Raw genomic sequence first — 18,672 nt, forward strand, 5'->3', positions numbered from 1 at the left:
CTACCAGGGTATGGGCGGTTGTCTTATGCAGAAGGATGATGATGGAGTACTACATCCGATAGCCTTCTGCAGCAGACACCTTACAGACACTGAGAAAAAAGCAGATGTCTTTTCTCTTGAAATTGCAGCTGCCTTTTATGTCCTAAAATCATTCAAATTCTTCTTAATCAACACACCCTTTATAGTTTTCACAGATAACCATGCATTGTCTTACCTTAGAACAACAAAACAGTTGTCCGGGGTCCTTGCTCGAAGATCACTCTTCTTCCAAGAGTTCGACTTCCAAATCCACCATATCCCATCATCACAGAATGGTATTGCTGATGCATTATCGAGGAATCCTGTAGACCCAGCCCCTTCCTTGCCCAACGACACAGCACAAGACACTTCCCTTGACACAGACGAGGAGGAGATACTAAATCAAGTCTTCATGTTACAATCTGATGACTTTGACATAGGTACGGCACAAAGAGAGGACCCATACTTACAAGCATTAATCAAAATTCATGAAAACCACCCAGATGCTGATCACAAATTAGAGAAAACAGCCTACTCATTTGTTCTTGACAATGGAATCCTTTATAGGAACACTAAATTTTCACCAGGCTATAGAAGACAGTTATGTATTCCCCAAAAACTAAGAAAAGAAGTGTTTCAATTAATTCACTGTAACAAAATGATGGCCGCACATCAAGGTGCTGCTAAAACATACTCCCATCTCTCGTTACGCTACTATTGGCCTAATCTAAAGAAATATGTGTACGCTGCAGTACGCAAATGCACTGAATGTCAAGTAGCAAAAAGAGCTCACGGAGCCATACAACATACACTGCAAACGAGCCCACCCGCTAGTCATCCCTTTAGCCAAATACATATTGACGTGTGTGGACCACTGACTTCAACCTCTGACACAGGACACAAATATTTTCTATCCGTTGTTGACAATTGTACCAGATTTGCCATAACTACAACCCTCCCCAACCATGATGCCAACTCAATAGCTAACGCCCTTGTCTCGCATGTTTTTCTCATTTTTGGTCTTCCAGAGACGATTATGCTTGACAGGAGCTCCCCGAACTGTAGCAAATTAATACAGGAATTATCCAAAATTACTGGTGTCACATTAAAATTTGTTGATACTGCTGCCCACTTCAGAAATGGTGTCGTCGAATCATCTTTTCACTACTTGAAATCCATCATGAAAACTTATGTGGTACAAAAACAAGGTAAATGGCATGAACTTTTGGCTAGCGCGACCCATGCCCACAATGTAAGTACACATCTTGGCATGAACAACTCCCCCTATTTTTTGCTATTTGGACAACACCCTAGGTTAATTGCAGATGCTGTTCTCCCTACTAATCCCAACACCACTATCCACTCTAATGAACAGAGAATAGAACAACTCCAAGCCGCTTGAGAACTAGCACACAAACATTTAGCAAAGCGATTTGAGCAGCAAAAACAATGTGCCGACAAAAAGACACAACAAACAACCTACTCCCCTGGACAATTAGTGTATATTTTGGACACTACCCCTCATCCCCACGTACCCAAGGCATTTTCCTCCTCCTACAAATTTCAAGGGAAAATAATTTCACAAAACGACGCCAATTCCTATTTTGTGGAATACACCGATGGTCGTGGCAAACTGAAAACCGATGCTATCACGATTCACCGTTTGAAACCAAGGCACCTTGACTCGGACGAGTCTGTCACTTAAATATTCAATTTTTCCATTTTTCACCGTTGCACAGCCCATTCACACTTTATAAATATTCTTTTCGCACCCACATGTCAATATAATACTTGTATTTTCGCAATTTTTTTCGCAACGCGATTTTTTCACAACGGACATTTTTCACTCAGCCGCACACAAGAACGAGCACATGTAAAAACGGAAGTTCCGCCATTTTGATTCACATAGTACCCTCTTCTTCCTGTTCCCTCCTCCTCAATACTGTACATATAAAAGAGTCGGGAATTAACTTTAAAAGCAAGTTCGAAGACTAAAATAAACTTTTAATATTCCACAAAATAATAATAAAGAAGTAGAAAGTAAAAACGGCCAATCAGGAACGTAGTCTCTCAACTGACTACTGGTTGAGCACGTGAATTTTCCACTCGCTTGAGACAACGCGATTTTTTTTTCTGTCTGCAGCAAGCAGATGGTAAAAAAAAAAACCTCGCACAAGTATCTGCGCATGCGCGACCTACCCGTAGACGAATCTCGCACAGCTGACGATGTAGCAATCGCCTCGGCTCGAGCAAATACATCGCGGAGCGCAAAACGTAAACAAATGGTAATAAAATACAAACAAATAAAAATGCAGAAGTTTATATTATAAACTATTCAGTCTCGAGAATCTCTTGCATTACAGCTTGTTATTCCTTCTCTTTTCAAATTTATCATTAGTGCTCTTTTACCTTTTTATTTGAGTAGCTAACTCGGAAAACATTTTTTTCATCACAAATCTCATGCTTAATACATGATATTTTTTTTTATGCAAACTCAGTTTTAAATTTGTATCTTTGTCCCTTTCAGGGTTCACTACCGACAATGGCAGTAATGTTACTACTCTCCCTTTTTCCCCTAATTTTTTCGGTCACCACGGCGACTGAACATGTGAAAATCATCTCGGGAATTTATCTGAAAGAACTACCAGGAACCATCCCTTATCATTATACCATCCCCATCTACTATAATGTGAAATTAGAAATGCCTAAACCCCAGCACTTCCCATCAACACTACATAATGCCATGTGCAACAAAGGCGACGAAGATTCCAACCAATGTAAACTTGCGGTCCAACTCCAAAATTTTCATTCACACCTTTTTTCACACCTTTCCCTCTTCACAAGACCCACTCCCAACACTTCCGTAGTTAGACAAAAACGTGCACTCCTTGGCTTTATAAGTAGCATTGCTAACTATTGCTGTGATTTTGCCACTACTAAGCAACTAGAACCCTTATTCCAAAATGCTCATGAAGTAAAACAAACGATATCTAACATTAAACTACAACTGCAAGCTAATCATATTTTCTATCAAAATTTAACTGGTGAAATTCACTCTTTCCAACATCAGATTGAGGATGTTTTTACTGAATATGCTAACCACTCTGATAGTTTGGCTAGAAATCAGGCAGCATTAATTAATAAACTCAAAAATTTAACAATCAAAGATGCGCATCAAGCACAGGCATATCTCATCGAATTTATGACCCTAACCTTACAGCTTAGCCAAATTTTCACACTTTTTGAATATGAGAACACCATTAACAATTGTAAACATCATTTTCTCTCTGAACATGTTGTATCTAAAACAACACTGCACCGAGACTTGAAAAAGATTCAAAAAATATTCTTCCTACTGGATTTGATTTAGCGATTCCTCTCACACTTATTGACATGTATTATCAGATACCACTGTCCCAATGCAGAATTTCTGCTGATGCTGTCAATATTGAGTTGAAGGTGCCTATCACTTCCACTCAGAAGAAATATAAACTTTATTTAGCAATCCCTGTCCCCTTTTCATATCAAAATTTAACATGCGTAGTGTCGCATAATCCATCGTATATCGCCATTGATGATTCTCATAATGTTGTCACTATTAGCGGTACAGACCTTGAAAATTGTCAGGTCCATACACAGAAATTGTGCCTTCTGCCTTCTCACACAGGAAGACACGATGGGCTCAATTTCTGTTTTTCCAAATTGATTCAAGCAACAACCGTGGCTGATACGATGAATGGGTGTACCTACACATGTCACGAATCCCACCTCACTGATGTGGTCAAATTAGATTTGAATGTTTATGCAATAATTAATCCTCCTCCTACATCACCTTTTTTTATGCTAATGGCTCCACTTTACATTATAATCTTACCACTTTTCACGAACCCGGTGCAGTATTGTTACACGTGGCTTGCCGTACAGATATACTTATCACCCCCGATATCAAAATTCATGCTATCTTTCCTTGTGGTTTCGATCATTCAACAATCCACCGAACAATTCATATCCTTCCTGCTGCCTGGACCAACAATCCCAATTTTCTACTCGACACCCATTACAAAATTTCCCCCCTTGTGAATGCAACGGCTCTTTATCATAAACAATGGACATTTCATATCCCTCACCTTAACCTCTCCCAATATAAAGTTCTTGACATCCCTCCTATAACTCCACTTTACAGACATGCGGATTTTCCTATCATTATAATTTTTGTCTGGCTCACATGTCTCACTCTAGGTGTCATATACCAATTTAAACTTCTCCACATTCCCCTTTTCTTATGTTTTACTTCTAAGGCTCGTGCACTTACCCCTCATGACCTTGTAAAATCTCCTGCACATACAACCACCTATCTCTTCTTAATTTTCATAGCTCTGCTGCTTCTCTGTATTTGCATTACCTACATGTACTTACGTCTAAAACGTCACACTTCTTGCTGTTCATGTTGTCACCGGCGAACCCCATCTCCTCCTAAGACATGTTCCGTCCCTATTATTAGTCCTCCTATTTCCGTAGCTGCTATATCTCAACGTCCCGCACATTCCCCACCACCCCCTCCCACTCTTCGTCAACTTACAACTCCCACTCGCTTAGCTCCTCCTCTTCCCACACGTATCACCTTCGATGATGGCTACTGTCTACCCACCCCTGTCATTTCACTTATGTCACCTTCGACTCCAACCTTTACTCTTCCGTACTTAGGCGAACACCTTTTATTATAACTTCCCCTTCCCTACGCTTGTCGGCTCCCCCTTGCACAACGTCACCATCTGGCCATACTACACTCACGGCGTTCTCAAGCTTCTCTTCGGCAGTTCCGCATAGAGCTAGTCACCCAGCAGTCGGTCAGCGAGGAATCATCATGGCGCAGCAGTCATCCTGGAGCAGCTGTACAAGCAGCCAGTCAGCAGCCATCTATTGCAGACATCATACAAGCAGCCAGCCAGCAGATATCTTATTTCAGCTCATCATGCAGCCCGCCAGTCGGCCAGTGGACATCATGCAGACACCATGCAGCCAGCCAACCAGCTGACATCTTATTGCAGACATCATGCAGTCCTCATGCGGCTCATCATGCAGACATCATGCAGCCAGCCAGCCAGCAGGCATCCTATTGCAGCCAACCAGCTGACATCTTATTGCAGACATCATGCAGTCCTCATGCGGCTCATCATGCAGACATCATGCAGCCAGCCAGCCAGCCAGCCAGCAGGCATCCTATTGCAGCCAGCCAGACACCATGCAGACATCATGCAGCCAGCCAGCCAGGAGCCTTCCCATTGCAGCAGACATCATACAGCCAGGCACCCTGCTCATATTCTATTGCAGACATCATACAAGCAGCCAACCAGCTGACATCTTATTGCAGACATCATGCAGTCCTCATGCGGCTCATCATGCAGACATCATGCAGCCAGCCAGCCAGCAGGCATCCTATTGCAGCCAGCCAGACACCATGCAGACATCATGCAGCCAGCCAGCCAGGAGCCTTCCCATTGCAGCAAACATCATACAGCCAGGCACCCTGCTCATATTCTATTGCAGACATCATACAGCCAGCCAGCCAGCACATATTCTATTGCAGATATCATGTAGCCGGCCAGCCAGCAGATATCTTATTGCAGCACACGATGCAGACATCATGCAGCCAGCCAGACACCATGCCGCCATCCTGCAGCAAGCACATAAACATGTAGCCAGCAGACCACAGGCAGCCTGCAGCTCAGCATACCACCAGTAGTCAGCATTCCAGCTGAACATGCAGCCAGACCCGTGCAGTACAGCTATGCCGACAGCTCCAACTTTTTTTTATTTTATTTTTCCACATTATTATATACAGGGTTTTTATTTTTCTTTACTCAATGTACTTTCAATTATTATTTCAAAATATACTCTCCATAACCATCTCTACTCTGCTTCGTAACCACTCACAGTGGATACATCTTGGCCAGGGGAATGATGAAGGAATTGGGAGCATAAAAGTCGAAACATTAATTTGCCTCAAACATCGCTCAGAAGCTCGCAAGTTGAACGCTCATTCACCCCACATTCCACCGGATGCAGAGCCGAGCAACAAGAATTTTCCACTCGGCTCTGCACAGTCAGCAAGGCAACGGCCCTCGCCAGCGGTGAGTGCACCTCCACTGTAAATTTCCATCTGCATCCAGGGATACCCCAGGTGCACAGTGGAGGTGCAAAGTCCACCAACCTATGACTCAAATCCAATGTATAAAACTGCTGGAGACAGTAAATCGATCTCTCACTTCGCTCCATTATCACCACCAAACTGATCGACGAGAAGAGGACGACGGCCTGCTGAGAGATCGCGACACTACGAGGCGGCAACAAGCGAGAAGTCCACAAGCAGTCCGGATTAAGCCAACCGAAGAATCTGCAAGAATAAAACAAGTCGCCGAATTGCCTGCCGTCTCTTATCGTCATCTTCGATCTCTCCAGCGGACACCTGTCACCGTCGCCGACGCCAGAAGCGGAGGGCCAGACCAACAGCAAGGGGTGAGTAGCGTTCAACAACACAGGCTCCCAACAATCCTTCATCAGCCTCCTTAAGGGTAGAGGTGGTTAGCCAAGTCAAACTTAAGACCTATTGTATTTATCTGAGCTACGTCCCGGCGTGACTCGATCCCGTACCTTACCCGACGTCACGCTACAATAGATATAACAGCACAGATTCATTATCTAGCTTACGCGTAGTTTAGATCGCTAAGATTTGCATAAAAACAACTGACCTGGCAAGGAATTTAATGTCAAATAGAAAAAGATTTGAATATTTATTGAATAACAAACAAGGAGTTAGATCCAATTAACGAAAAGTTAAGTTCCTGATTAATATTTTATGGATATTATCAATAGTTGTGTGCATAAATATTTGGAACCCTTCAAAGCCGTATGAGCCAAATTCCTTGCCTTCCAATAAGTTCAGCGGAAATAACCATCGATTATATAACAAATGCTAATCAATTATATTTTGATTATTTACTTTAACTACATAGTAAGTCTTTCGAAGGGTGGGGGTCTGAACCCCCTAAATACGTCCTTGATACCTATAATGTGAAGCCATGGGAAATATTCTATTTTAGAACAGCACACACGAATGTCGTGTTATTTAATGCAAAATTTGCATTTATTTTTTCTTTGTGTTACTTAGAATTTGTTTTTCTAAAAAAAAAAAAAATTTTAAAACCAGATAACAATTCTGGAACATATAAAGCTCTGGACCTCGTTCTGGGCTTATTTGGATTTAACGGAAATGTGGAGTTCGAAATGTGGAAATTGCGAACAAAGACACATCTATTCATTTTAATGCAGGTTGAGATTAAAGGGGGTGAGGAGGATCTTGAGCCACCCCAACCACTGGATACAGAAACCACATTATTGAATATATCATACTTATAGAGTTCCACTTCAGTTCAGTTCATTCTAATTTTAAAGTCCCATAGCTATGCATTAAAATATCTTGAAACAATTTATGGCAGATGTGTACCACATCCAATGCCTCTTAGAAGCCATGTATTTGGTATTTTCTCAGATATCTATAGGGCGTTGTATTAAAAAAGGAAAAACAATTGAGTTGCGATGGTTCCCGACTCGAAATAAGTCTAACTTTGAATTATTTGTGAAACATTTGACAAAGCATTTACTTGTTATATAATTAGCTGTAACTAATGACAATGACACTCTTCAAGCACTGAAAGTATTAATACTAGTCACTACATATACAAAACCGAAATCCTTCAGATCTCAGAGGAAGCAAGGAAAGCCATACGCTCTTTTTTTTTTGTGGACAATGTGAAGCTTTATTTTTATATGTAGTAGTATTGAATGCAGATACATGCGTGTGTCAATTTCTCGTTGCAGTGAAAAGCTAAATTTTAATGTAAGCAAAAACATGTGCGCGTCACAGTTAAAGATTTTCGCATCTACAAAGAAAATCCAAAACAGATTCCCACCTCGCCGTCCTCCGTAGCAAAATCCAATTACAGCTTCAAATTGTACTACAAATAGCAAAAAATTTAAAATTATGGTGACCAAAAAAACTGGCACCATAACAAAAACAATGCACAACATTACAAAATTTAATATCAACCCAGCACTAAAACCCAATCAAGAATTGCAACTTACACAATTATTAAAAAATATATAAATATATTTTCATAGTCTAAACAAAACATTGGTTGTGCCACAAATTATACACATCATATTAAATTAAAAAACAATTCTAAATTTCACATCCCAGCTTGCCCTATCCCTGCACACCTGCGTTCAAAAATTAACCAGCAAATTGACAACTTGCTAGAAGCAAAAATCATCAATCCTACTACCTCTCCCTATAATTCTCCAATCTTTCTTGTTAAAAAAAAAAATCAAAAACATACCGCATAGTGCAAAATTTTCAATTTTCTCGTCGCCTTGTAATCATGGAGTCCCGAGGTCGATACCCGCTGCAGGCACATTGTGGTTCGGACTCCACTTTAAACTGTAGGTCCGCCGACCCTCGCGGCAGAGTTGTTAGCACATTGCACTACGATGCCAGGGGTCCCAGGTTCGAATCCTGGCCTGAGCATGGATGTTTGTGAGTGTCCATTCATTAATTTCATCGTATCATCCAATTAGCCAAAAGTGGCACAAAAAGCGAAGTAAAATAATTCAATCAATCAATCAATTAAACTGTAGGTCCAGTCCTGGCTAGTCTTTCTGTGCATAAAACAAATTTAAAAACAAACTCAATATTTATTTATATTTACCTATGGTACGTTATCTATATTCATAATGGAAGAATCGGCAATATGGTTAATTATAATAATGCCATAAGCAGCCCCGTTACGGAAACGCCACTGCCTTGAAAACATAATTGGCTTTCAGACTCATACTCTCGCACCACATTTCAACTTCATATTTTTCTTGGCTCGGAACACAGTTTCATGCCACCATTTCAAGTCCATAATTTAAAAGCTACCCAAAAGACATGTTGTTCTCTGTTCATCTTCTAAGCCTGTTCTGCGTTGAGGCGAAACCACCCTCAGTGTTTCAAACCCTCTTTCTACAAGGTCATTAGGCGACCTCGAGCACCTGCAGTGAACCCGCCGGCCGGCAACTCGGTTGCCCTCTGAAGAAAAGTGAAAAAAAGTACGATAATTCAGAAATAAAATTAATTTATTAATTATGGAGACGTTGATGCAAAAAATGAAAATATCGATCAGTGGTTCTCTAGAAACATCCTTTCTCAGTGTTCAGTTAAAATTTGAAAATGTTCTGTCGAGTGGTTCTCGAAATAATCGTGACCAAAGTTACTCCCATAAGCTTACATGGAAAATTTCTCAAACCTTCGCCGGAGTAGAAGATCGCCTTAAGAACTTACTAATTCAAATTTTAAAACTATTAATTCATTCATTACTTAAAATGAACTAAAACTACAGTCTCTGAGACCTGAAATATCCTTACCTGTTAAAAAATAAATGTACAACCTCTCGTGCCGAAGTGTCACGACAAGCTGCACGTGTCACTTGTAGCTTGCGTGTCGCTCGGTGGACAGTTTTGTCAATACCGTGCATCGTATCGCCTCGGTCTGTTGGTAGCGCATGCGTTGTTTTTCTATAGACTGAGTGAGCCCGTGTCGCTTGCCATTTCGATGTAAAACCTCACGTCGTGTGTCATTTCGGTTTGAAAGCTCCATTAATACAAACAATTGGTTGTACAGTGTTATCTGTTGAAGTTAGGAGCAATAGCAACTAGAAAGATAGACAATGCTGGGAATGGAAAACAATGAAGTCTTACATTTCTGTTACAAAAAAACAACAACTTCAATGTCATTCAACAATCTAGTGCAAAAAAACCAAAGCTGAAGTTATCTGGTTAAGAAACCATGATAATTGTGTACAAAGTTGTTTTTTAGTTACCAATATCAAACGACGCAATATTTTCCAGATTTTAGGTTGAAACATTATCAACTTTAAACTGGAAAATATGTAATTTCTGTTTATCTGTTATTTAACTTTTCAAAGTTGTAAACCAAAACAGAAATATTACTCGGCGTTCAAGGTCATGCATTACGTTAACAGTTTCCTCGTAAGCACTACTAATGATAAGACTGCGTGTGTAGTTACTTCTGTCTCTACTTAGGCAAAGACGTTGACTAGGACTCAGCTTTAAGGTAAGTAACACCAAAAAAGGGCCAGCGTTAAAAATTTTATTACACCCAGTTCTATGATGGATTTTTACATTCCATAGGTGTGAAAGATCATGTTTTAACGTACAGTACCAAATAAATACAATTACACATATTATGGCTGAGCCGATACTATAATCGATTTCATGTGACTTCAGGATGCGGCCAATTTTATTTGCGTTTACAAGGAAATATCCACCATGTTGCCTTCGTTACATCTGCACCAACTTCACGTTTGTTTTAAATCCCGAATGTTTGTTTTAGTATCTCCCGTCCGCAGCTTGGAATTCCGCATGGTTACAAGAACTGGCCTCAATCATGGCTGCTCGAAGCCACAATGCGACAGTATGTGACGCAGGTGAAAAACACCTATACCGATGCAGCTTGAAAATTGTAACAATTAAACGTTGTTCAAAATATTGATTACTATTAGTGTATAAATATTCAACTCTAATTATACTATGCATAAATGTGCCAATATTTTTGCACTAAAATATTCAATTACATGTTACGTTCTCGCAAAAATTCAGTTTCTCGCACAGAAATCTGTGCAAAAGAAAAGAAAGTTAGAATTTTGCATAATTTCCAGGATAATTATGGATGTCGATGTATCTGTCATCAAAGTCATGAAAGCTTTCCCTGCCGAAAAGTATGCAGACATGTGGATCAAAACAGGACACCATTCTACAACCGACCACCCTTAACTAGCCGAGAAACAGCAGGCTGTTTTCCACTCAAGTTTTCAGGGCACAGCGCTGATATTTTATATGTATTAAAGTGTTCGTAAGGAGCTTGTAGGTAGGACATATGGACATCAAGTTTGTACTTAGCAATGGAAATTTGATCAAGTTTTCGATGTTACTAGTTCGACAGATTATTTTGTATGAGAGTTTGGTCTTTCTTAGAATGTAAATAGAGTAAGTATTTCCAAATTACGTGTAGATCTTATCATAAGATTTAATGAGCTAGGTTCGAAGCATCCGTAAAGAACAGTTTAGTTTACTGAATAGTAACACATACACAAATGTGCACCCCCCCCCCCAAAAAAAAGAACTACCTTCCAAAATGAAATCGCAAATGCGCCACTGAATGGGCAATTACATGTGCATTATTACTGCTGTGTGTGTACGTACACACACGCACAATATTAATAATGCAATCTCGAAACTTACGAGATTGATTTGCCACGTACGTTGTCAAAATATAACAACAAAAACTGCAATGCATGCGACTTTCGAATGAGCTATTCATCAATGTCATCATTTCATCACTCATCCCCATCCTCACAAATTAGCCAAGAGGCACAAAACGCGAAGTAAAATAAACTAAATCAATCAATAAATAATTTCTACAAAAAAGGTAATAGGTTTGAAACAATGTTATTTAAAAGCAAACCATGAAACTAATGTTTGTATTAATAATTCAAAGTGTGCATAGTTTTCCCTATAATTTCATGTATAATAAGTGATATTTTAGTAAAATAACATTAAACATGTTTGTCCACTTTCACATGGAATGGCTCATAAGCACATTAGATTATAACAATGAATATTTATATTTCAGATGGCGAACTGTTTGTTCTGCATTCTACCATTACTCCTCACGTGCGATTACATCGACGATACGTCATCAGCCAAGATACTGGCACTGTTTCCAATACCCTCAGCTAGCCACCAAACTGTCTTTGAGGCATTGACCACACAACTTGCAGCTCGAGGGCATGAACTGACTGTGGTCACAAGCCACCCACAGAAGACGCCGATACCAAACTACAAAGACATCAGCATTGAAATTGCCTTCGAACAGTCGTTATTTGAAAACCTCAGGAGTCTCTCATTTCTGCATATCCCTTATGTGATGTGTGAAATGGGGAACCACTTTTGTGAACTCGAACTCAGTTCTCCACAAGTTCAGGAGCTGATTCACTCAGACGAGAAATTTGATCTCATCATCATAGAAGTGTTCTTCAACGAGTGTTTCTTGGGGTTCGTACACAAATTCCCAGCTCCTGTTATCGCCATCAGTTCTTTGCAGACACCCTACTGGGGTAACAGCCTGGTAGCTAACCCCGACATGTTTTCGTCTAGCCCTCACTTCCAAATGCCAGTCCCAGATCGCATGTCATTCTGGGAGAGGCTTGCGAATGCGGCATATACGTTAGAAATGAATCTAATAAGACATTTATACTTAATGACCGAACAGAACAGAATAGCGCAGAGATATTTTGGAAATTCAACACCGCCCCTGGAAGACATCGAGAAGAATACGGATTTTGTAATAGTCAACAGCCATTTTGTTCCAAATTACCCGAGACCTAATGTCCCCAATATGATTGAAGCTGGAGGTATGCATGTCAAGCCATCAGGTAAATTGCCACAGGTAAGGAGGGTGAAACTTGGTCCCTTACATTGAAAGAGGAACATAAATTAATAGTATTTGGAAAAAAAAAACTTACAATAATATTTAGACCTTAAAGGCATGAGGAGACAGGTGAGCGAATAAGGTTAGATAGTTTAGAACTGCATAATACGTATTCATGTCCAGATATTATTAAAATAATTAAATCAAAAAGACTTAGGTGGGCAGATCATGTGGCACGAATGGGAGAGGAAAGAAGAGTTTACAGGGTTCTTGTTGGGAAACCTGATGGTAAAAGACCTGTAGGTAGGCCAAGACGAAGATCGAGGGTAAGTTGAGATGAAAACATTAATAATTTTCAGATCAATTCAATTTCTAATTTACATGGAGTAGGATCATTGTTCGAGGAATGACCTTATAATCATAAGAGAGTAAACAACTTTAAGAATTTATTTCGACTAAACTATGTGGAATACAACAATACAATGATGTTTGTTATGTATAAATCAGAAATACTTCAAGTTTCTATGAATGTCTACAACTGGCTACAAATGCCTACAAATATTCAATACCAGTTATGCGGCAAACATCCCATCGAAATTCTAATTCTTTGCCATACTTTTCCCAAGAACTCCTCGTCCATCAAAGCAAGGGCGTTTCTTATTCTCATAGAAGGCGCATAGACTTTGTCTTTCACAAAGCCCCAAATGCAGAAGAGAAGGTCTGAGGACTTGTGAAAGTCGCATTTTTTTTTTAACACTACAGCAGAGCCACAATGACCGTGTTTACAAAAGTCTTCCTCATTGTTGTGTTTCACAAATATATTTTTAATATTAAACCTGATAAGTTGTTTACTCTATTAGGATACACGCGGTATTATAAGGTGTTGTATAGTACGTACATCAGAGCGAAAATAAATTATACTTTACATCAGTCCTTGACAATGTTGTTTCCAGGATCTTCAGAAATTCCTGGACGAAGCGAAAGATGGCGTCGTGTACTTCAGCCTTGGCTCCAATCTCAGAAGCGATAAACTTCCAGAAGATAAACGACGAGCGTTTCTGGAAGCTTTTGGAGAAATCCCACACAAGATTCTCTGGAAATTTGAGTCGGAACATTTGCCAGATCAGCCGAAGAATGTGAAGATCAGCAAGTGGCTTCCTCAAAAGGACATTCTGGGTAACTAATTTATGTTTTTTACGTGGCATATCCCATACTGTAATTCGTGAGGAATTGCCAAATGTTAAATAAAACTGGTATTTTTCAAAATTGTTATGATTAGATGTCTATGTCTTAGCCGTCCCAAGAAGAAATAATTTAGCACAAATCACGAGAGAATTGATATGTAAATGTGTGACATTTTCTTTACATTTACCAATGTGAAATTACTGTCAATATTTTTACTGGTTGTGCGCAACGATACGCCGTAGCGGCACCCGTGCCGCATACTGTGACGGGTCAAAACATTGACGCACCCAACATTTTTGATTCAATCAATCATTACAAAAACATCGTTACTACATTATGAATCTGTTTTACGATGCTATATTCATAGGTCATCCAAACGTGAAGGCGTTCATTTCACATTGTGGATTGCTGAGTGTTCAAGAGGCATTTTACAACGGCGTTCCTTTGGTGGGGATTCCGCATTTTGGTGATCAGCCACTCAACATGCGTCGAGTGGAGATGGCTGGTACAGGAATTGCATTGCAGTACGACAATATTACGAAATACAATCTTCTAGATGCCGTGAGAAGAGTCATCAATGATCATAGGTGAGTACAGTACTCTTCCCTACCTTATTCGAGGTTCAAGATATACTTTTTAGCTTTTCTAAACATCAGATTTCTAAGTGTTGTTTTATATTCGTCTCAAGCAAGTTCCAGTACTTAGCAGTTGCCCCTGCAGAAGATATCGAAGTTTAGGAATGCTGTAAGCTTGTCCATGCGTACTCACTTGCCAGAGCATTTTTCTTCAGAATACACTCGCCTGTTAAATTTCTAATATTCAGCAAATGGAAACAGCAAAAACGTTAAAATTAGGAATGATTCGTCTCTGGGCAAGAGTAAAGTCCAAGTTGATTAAAACTGAAATATGGCAATATAAAATGTTCATCGCTTCATTTACTTGTATTTAATTTCACATTAATTTAAGAATGTAATCCTAGAAAGTACCAGGTGGTTATAATTAAAGTGACGGTGTTCAGAGTGTTACTGCACGGGCTGTAATGAAAGTAGCAGCCTGAAACTTAGTAGATATGCTAATGAAACAATGCGCTCGCGAATTATGAAAAAAAATGTTCCAATTCTCGACACCAGGGTAAAAAATGGCGCTGTAAGCAGTCAAAACTTGTATAGTTACAGGAAAAACACTATAAATCGCAGAAAACAATACTCCTTGTAATAAAATATCGCTACAATTTCACTATTCGAATTACATGAACATTACTAAAGGAAAGAGCAACAAGCGTCACCAACCACAACCAGGGAGCTCACACAATGGTTAGGCAATGTCACCGACTTTGACGTCAGAGTTACGGAAAATTCCACGTTTTGAGTGCTTACAGCGCCATTTTTTACCCTGGTGGCGAGAATTGGAACTATTTTCTTCTTTTTTTGCATAATTCGCGAGCGCATTGCTTCATTAGCATATCTACGAAGTTTCAGGCTGCTACTCTCATTACAGCCCGTGCTGTACCACTCTGAACACCGCCACTTTAATTAGAACCACCTGGTACTAGTATTGTGTAACACTAATTTTGTAGCTAAATTTAACTCTACATCCATATCTCTTTTATGTATCACGTTTTTATTATTGTATTCACCGTAATCGCAGCTAGAGTTCGGGAAGCCATAAATTCTAATGGATTCTATTGGGTTCCGGAACAGGACCGGAACCTTTTTTTCTCGCACAATTTAAATTCGGTCCAATTTGCGTATGTTTCATTGAAAAAAGGTTACTGGACCGTATTTAAATTGATCCGGAAAAAAAGGTTCCTGGACAGAATTGAAATACTTTAGAGATAAAGAGGTTCTTTACGGTCCAGAACCCATTTACGCTTGCCGGTTTTCTCTCCTGGACCGGAATTGAATTTATTTAAAGTTCCTGGAGCTTTAACAACCCTGATCGCAGCAAATTCTCTTGCAGATATAGAGAGAATGCCAGAAAGATGTCAGTTCTCATGAAGGACCAACCAGAGACTCCTCTCCAACGAGCGGTCTTCTGGACCGAATACGTCCTCAGGCACAAAGGAGCGCCTCCACACATGAGGTCAGCTGCTATTGACCTAACTTGGTACCAGTACTTCATGCTGGACGCCATTCTCTTCGTGCTTTGCATGTTGGCTTTCCTCCTAGGGACATTACACGCAGTGCTCAAATATCTCTACAAGTTTCTAGTGTCACTGAGGAAGCCGAAGAAATATTGAATCATCTTAATTTTACTGGCACTAAATGTACGAGGGTGATTCAAAAAGTAAGGTAGCAAAATCTCTCGTGGACAAACCGCATCAAGTACACGAGAGAAAATTCCATCCTAGTGGCTTCACCATGTTTCCGTTAGCGCAGCCACCTTCCAACTGATATTGCGAGGGTCTGACGCAACACATGCGCCATCTAACGGCTGTGTGATAAAGCTGTGCTCTTCTGCTGCGAACCTGGCGGGAAATTCGGAGAACATGAGGGATATGATACCCGTGAGAGCTCTTGTTACAGTACTTTTTGAATCACCCTCGTATATAATGTGCCCTGCGGAAACATAAAACAAAGGAGAAAGATGAATGTTGATTCTATTTGTATGCAGACCTCCTTTGAGCACAATATTCAGGAGCGATGTTTGTAAATTTTGATTTTACCTTACGTAGTCATTGCTTTGGGTCTTGATGGTTGTTTCAATAAACGGTATTAAAACACAGGGTTGCTACGATATTTTGTTTATGAAATTCCCTGAGTTTTCCAGTCATGCTTATTTGATTTTTCAATTGTGTTTTGAAATTAAATATACAGGTCCGTTAATTATTATGAATACACACTTTCAGCACTTTTTTAAAAGCAAATTTCAATCTACACGTACAAAATACGTGACAACATATCTCCATGATAAAAAGCGATTTGGTCACAACGAATCCAAGACCATAATCAGAAATTACATGGAATCGTAATTTTGTACCAGACTGAGAATCATAGAGACGAGAGGAACAAGTTTCTGAACAATCTTTCTGCGGAGTGGAATCACAAGAACCGAACCTGGAAGAAACCACTTGTCCATTGTGCAACTTGTTCTCTTGCAGACTCCAAGATGTGCATAAATTCCAGACGATCTGACATTCCCTGACATTTCCTTAACTTTCCCTGTTTTCCAGATGCGTACCGATCCTTAAAACATGTCTATCTCACTGCAGATTCGAATTCTAGCGTCCTATTCTCTAAGTACATTACTGTGTCTGCTATATTCTCCCAGTACATTTCCCCACATGGCGTACGCAGGATTTATTTTAGGGGGAGGGCGGCTGGAGTTATTTAGGTAGATGCTTTCAGTAGCCCCAACTTATAGAGGGTTGTGGCGATATAGCGAACCTAATAATTTGTCATATTATTACTACCATTATTATTATTATATATTTGCGTATTGAAATCAGTAAATAACATTTAAAATAGCGTGCATTAAATTAAAGATACATGGAAGACAGAATTTGAGATTTTTTTAAACTTATAAGAACCCAATGTTTTTCCTAAGGTTGGCACCCCTGACTGCTTTCCTGTGAGCATACGCAATAAGGTATTTCGTATATTTAGAACGTTTTACTCTCAAAAACGGCAACTGGGGTCATTTTATTGAGCTTGCATTTACCACTCTGGGTTTTACCAAGTTTTTAGTGCTTTTATTTGAAAATGTTGATTTTTTAAAAAAAATTGGGAGGGGGCTGTAGCCCCTTCAGCTCCCCTCTGCGTACGCCTGTGGGTTACTTTCCATGCAGAAACAACGCAAGTTTTGTGAAATGTCGTGTAAATAATTGAATTTTTAATTTAGTTTGTCTTATTTGTCAGCTGATGAAACATCGCTGTAATGTTAAGGCCACGTTAGACCTTTAGCCACAGGGAGCAAAGCCATTTTTCAAAACCCTTCTCTCTTGAAAATCCGCTTTGATATTCTAAACTTTGAAAAAATTACATCTCTTTAGAATTCCTTCACATTCAAGTGGATATTATTTTAATGTTGAAGAAATTGTGTATAGAATCTACCGTTCCTTTTTGGCGTTGTGCTATTTTGTGATATTGGTGCAAAATATGCTACCATATTTAATGTATTTTTTTTCGCAAGGATGGAAAAGTTGTTTCTTTGCGCGTTCAGTACAGGATTAAAATCTTCCTCCCAGGATTATTGATTTACAATGACTAAAAACACACATTCTAATATCGTATTTATAGTAACGATACGTTACCTTTTATTCTTGCAATAGAGACATGTTATCCTATAATCTCTTAACGTTAATGTCAAACAGCAAACAACAATGGGAAACGTCTTAAGTTTACGAAAAGTTTTGGCGAAAGAAGGGATTTGAACCTAAAACTCTGGAGTGAGAATACAGTACGATAACCAATACCACAAGCGCTCGTTACTTCTTAAGCCATGCTTAGAAGGGAAAGACGAAATCGTTCAATGTGAATAGTAAATATAATCCTCTCCTCCTCTTTATATTTGGAAAGAACACGCATAAACCTTTTTGAAACAAATTAAAGAACGCTTTAATAGAACTGCACAAGCCCGAAATGTGCTGTCCACATTGTGCAAGGTCAGGCGAGCCTTTACCAGTTATTGTGGATACCTGGAAACAGTGTTTGGAAGTAACTAGTTACAAGTAACTCAGTTACAAGTAACAGTTGCCTTTTTGAGAAAATGGTACTGTAACTAGTTACTTTTGAAAGCGAGTAACTGTAACAGAGTTACATTTTACGATAGAAGTAAAGTAGTAATGGCAGCACTATGTTCCTACGCGTCAGCAAAAATTCGATGCGGATGGTGTTATGTTACATCCGGTGGTAGCGGGCCACGAGCGATTTTATTGTTGAGTCAGCAGAACGTGACTGTTGACATTGAAGACATCGGAAGCG

At 39.6% G+C, this 18,672-nt stretch overlaps 1 protein-coding gene across 1 annotated transcript in view; it reads left to right on the plus strand.

The window, feature by feature from the left end:
- Nucleotides 1–16,432, plus strand: part of LOC146000169 (uncharacterized) — a 37,883-nt gene extending 21,451 nt beyond the window's left edge. Inside the window, exons 6-9 of the mRNA XM_083137510.1 lie at nt 11,768–12,583; nt 13,519–13,741; nt 14,118–14,337; nt 15,710–16,432. Coding sequence (XP_082993636.1) covers nt 11,768–12,583; nt 13,519–13,741; nt 14,118–14,337; nt 15,710–15,989 — 1,539 coding nt within the window. The 3' untranslated portion in view covers nt 15,990–16,432. The remainder of the gene's footprint in view (nt 1–11,767; nt 12,584–13,518; nt 13,742–14,117; nt 14,338–15,709) is intronic.
- Nucleotides 16,433–18,672: the final 2,240 nt, after the last annotated feature.

The sequence above is a fragment of the Lepisma saccharinum genome, chromosome 16 (assembly GCF_977018435.1).
Source record: "Lepisma saccharinum chromosome 16, izLepSacc3.1, whole genome shotgun sequence".
NCBI classification, from domain to species: Eukaryota; Metazoa; Arthropoda; class Insecta; order Zygentoma; family Lepismatidae; genus Lepisma; species Lepisma saccharinum.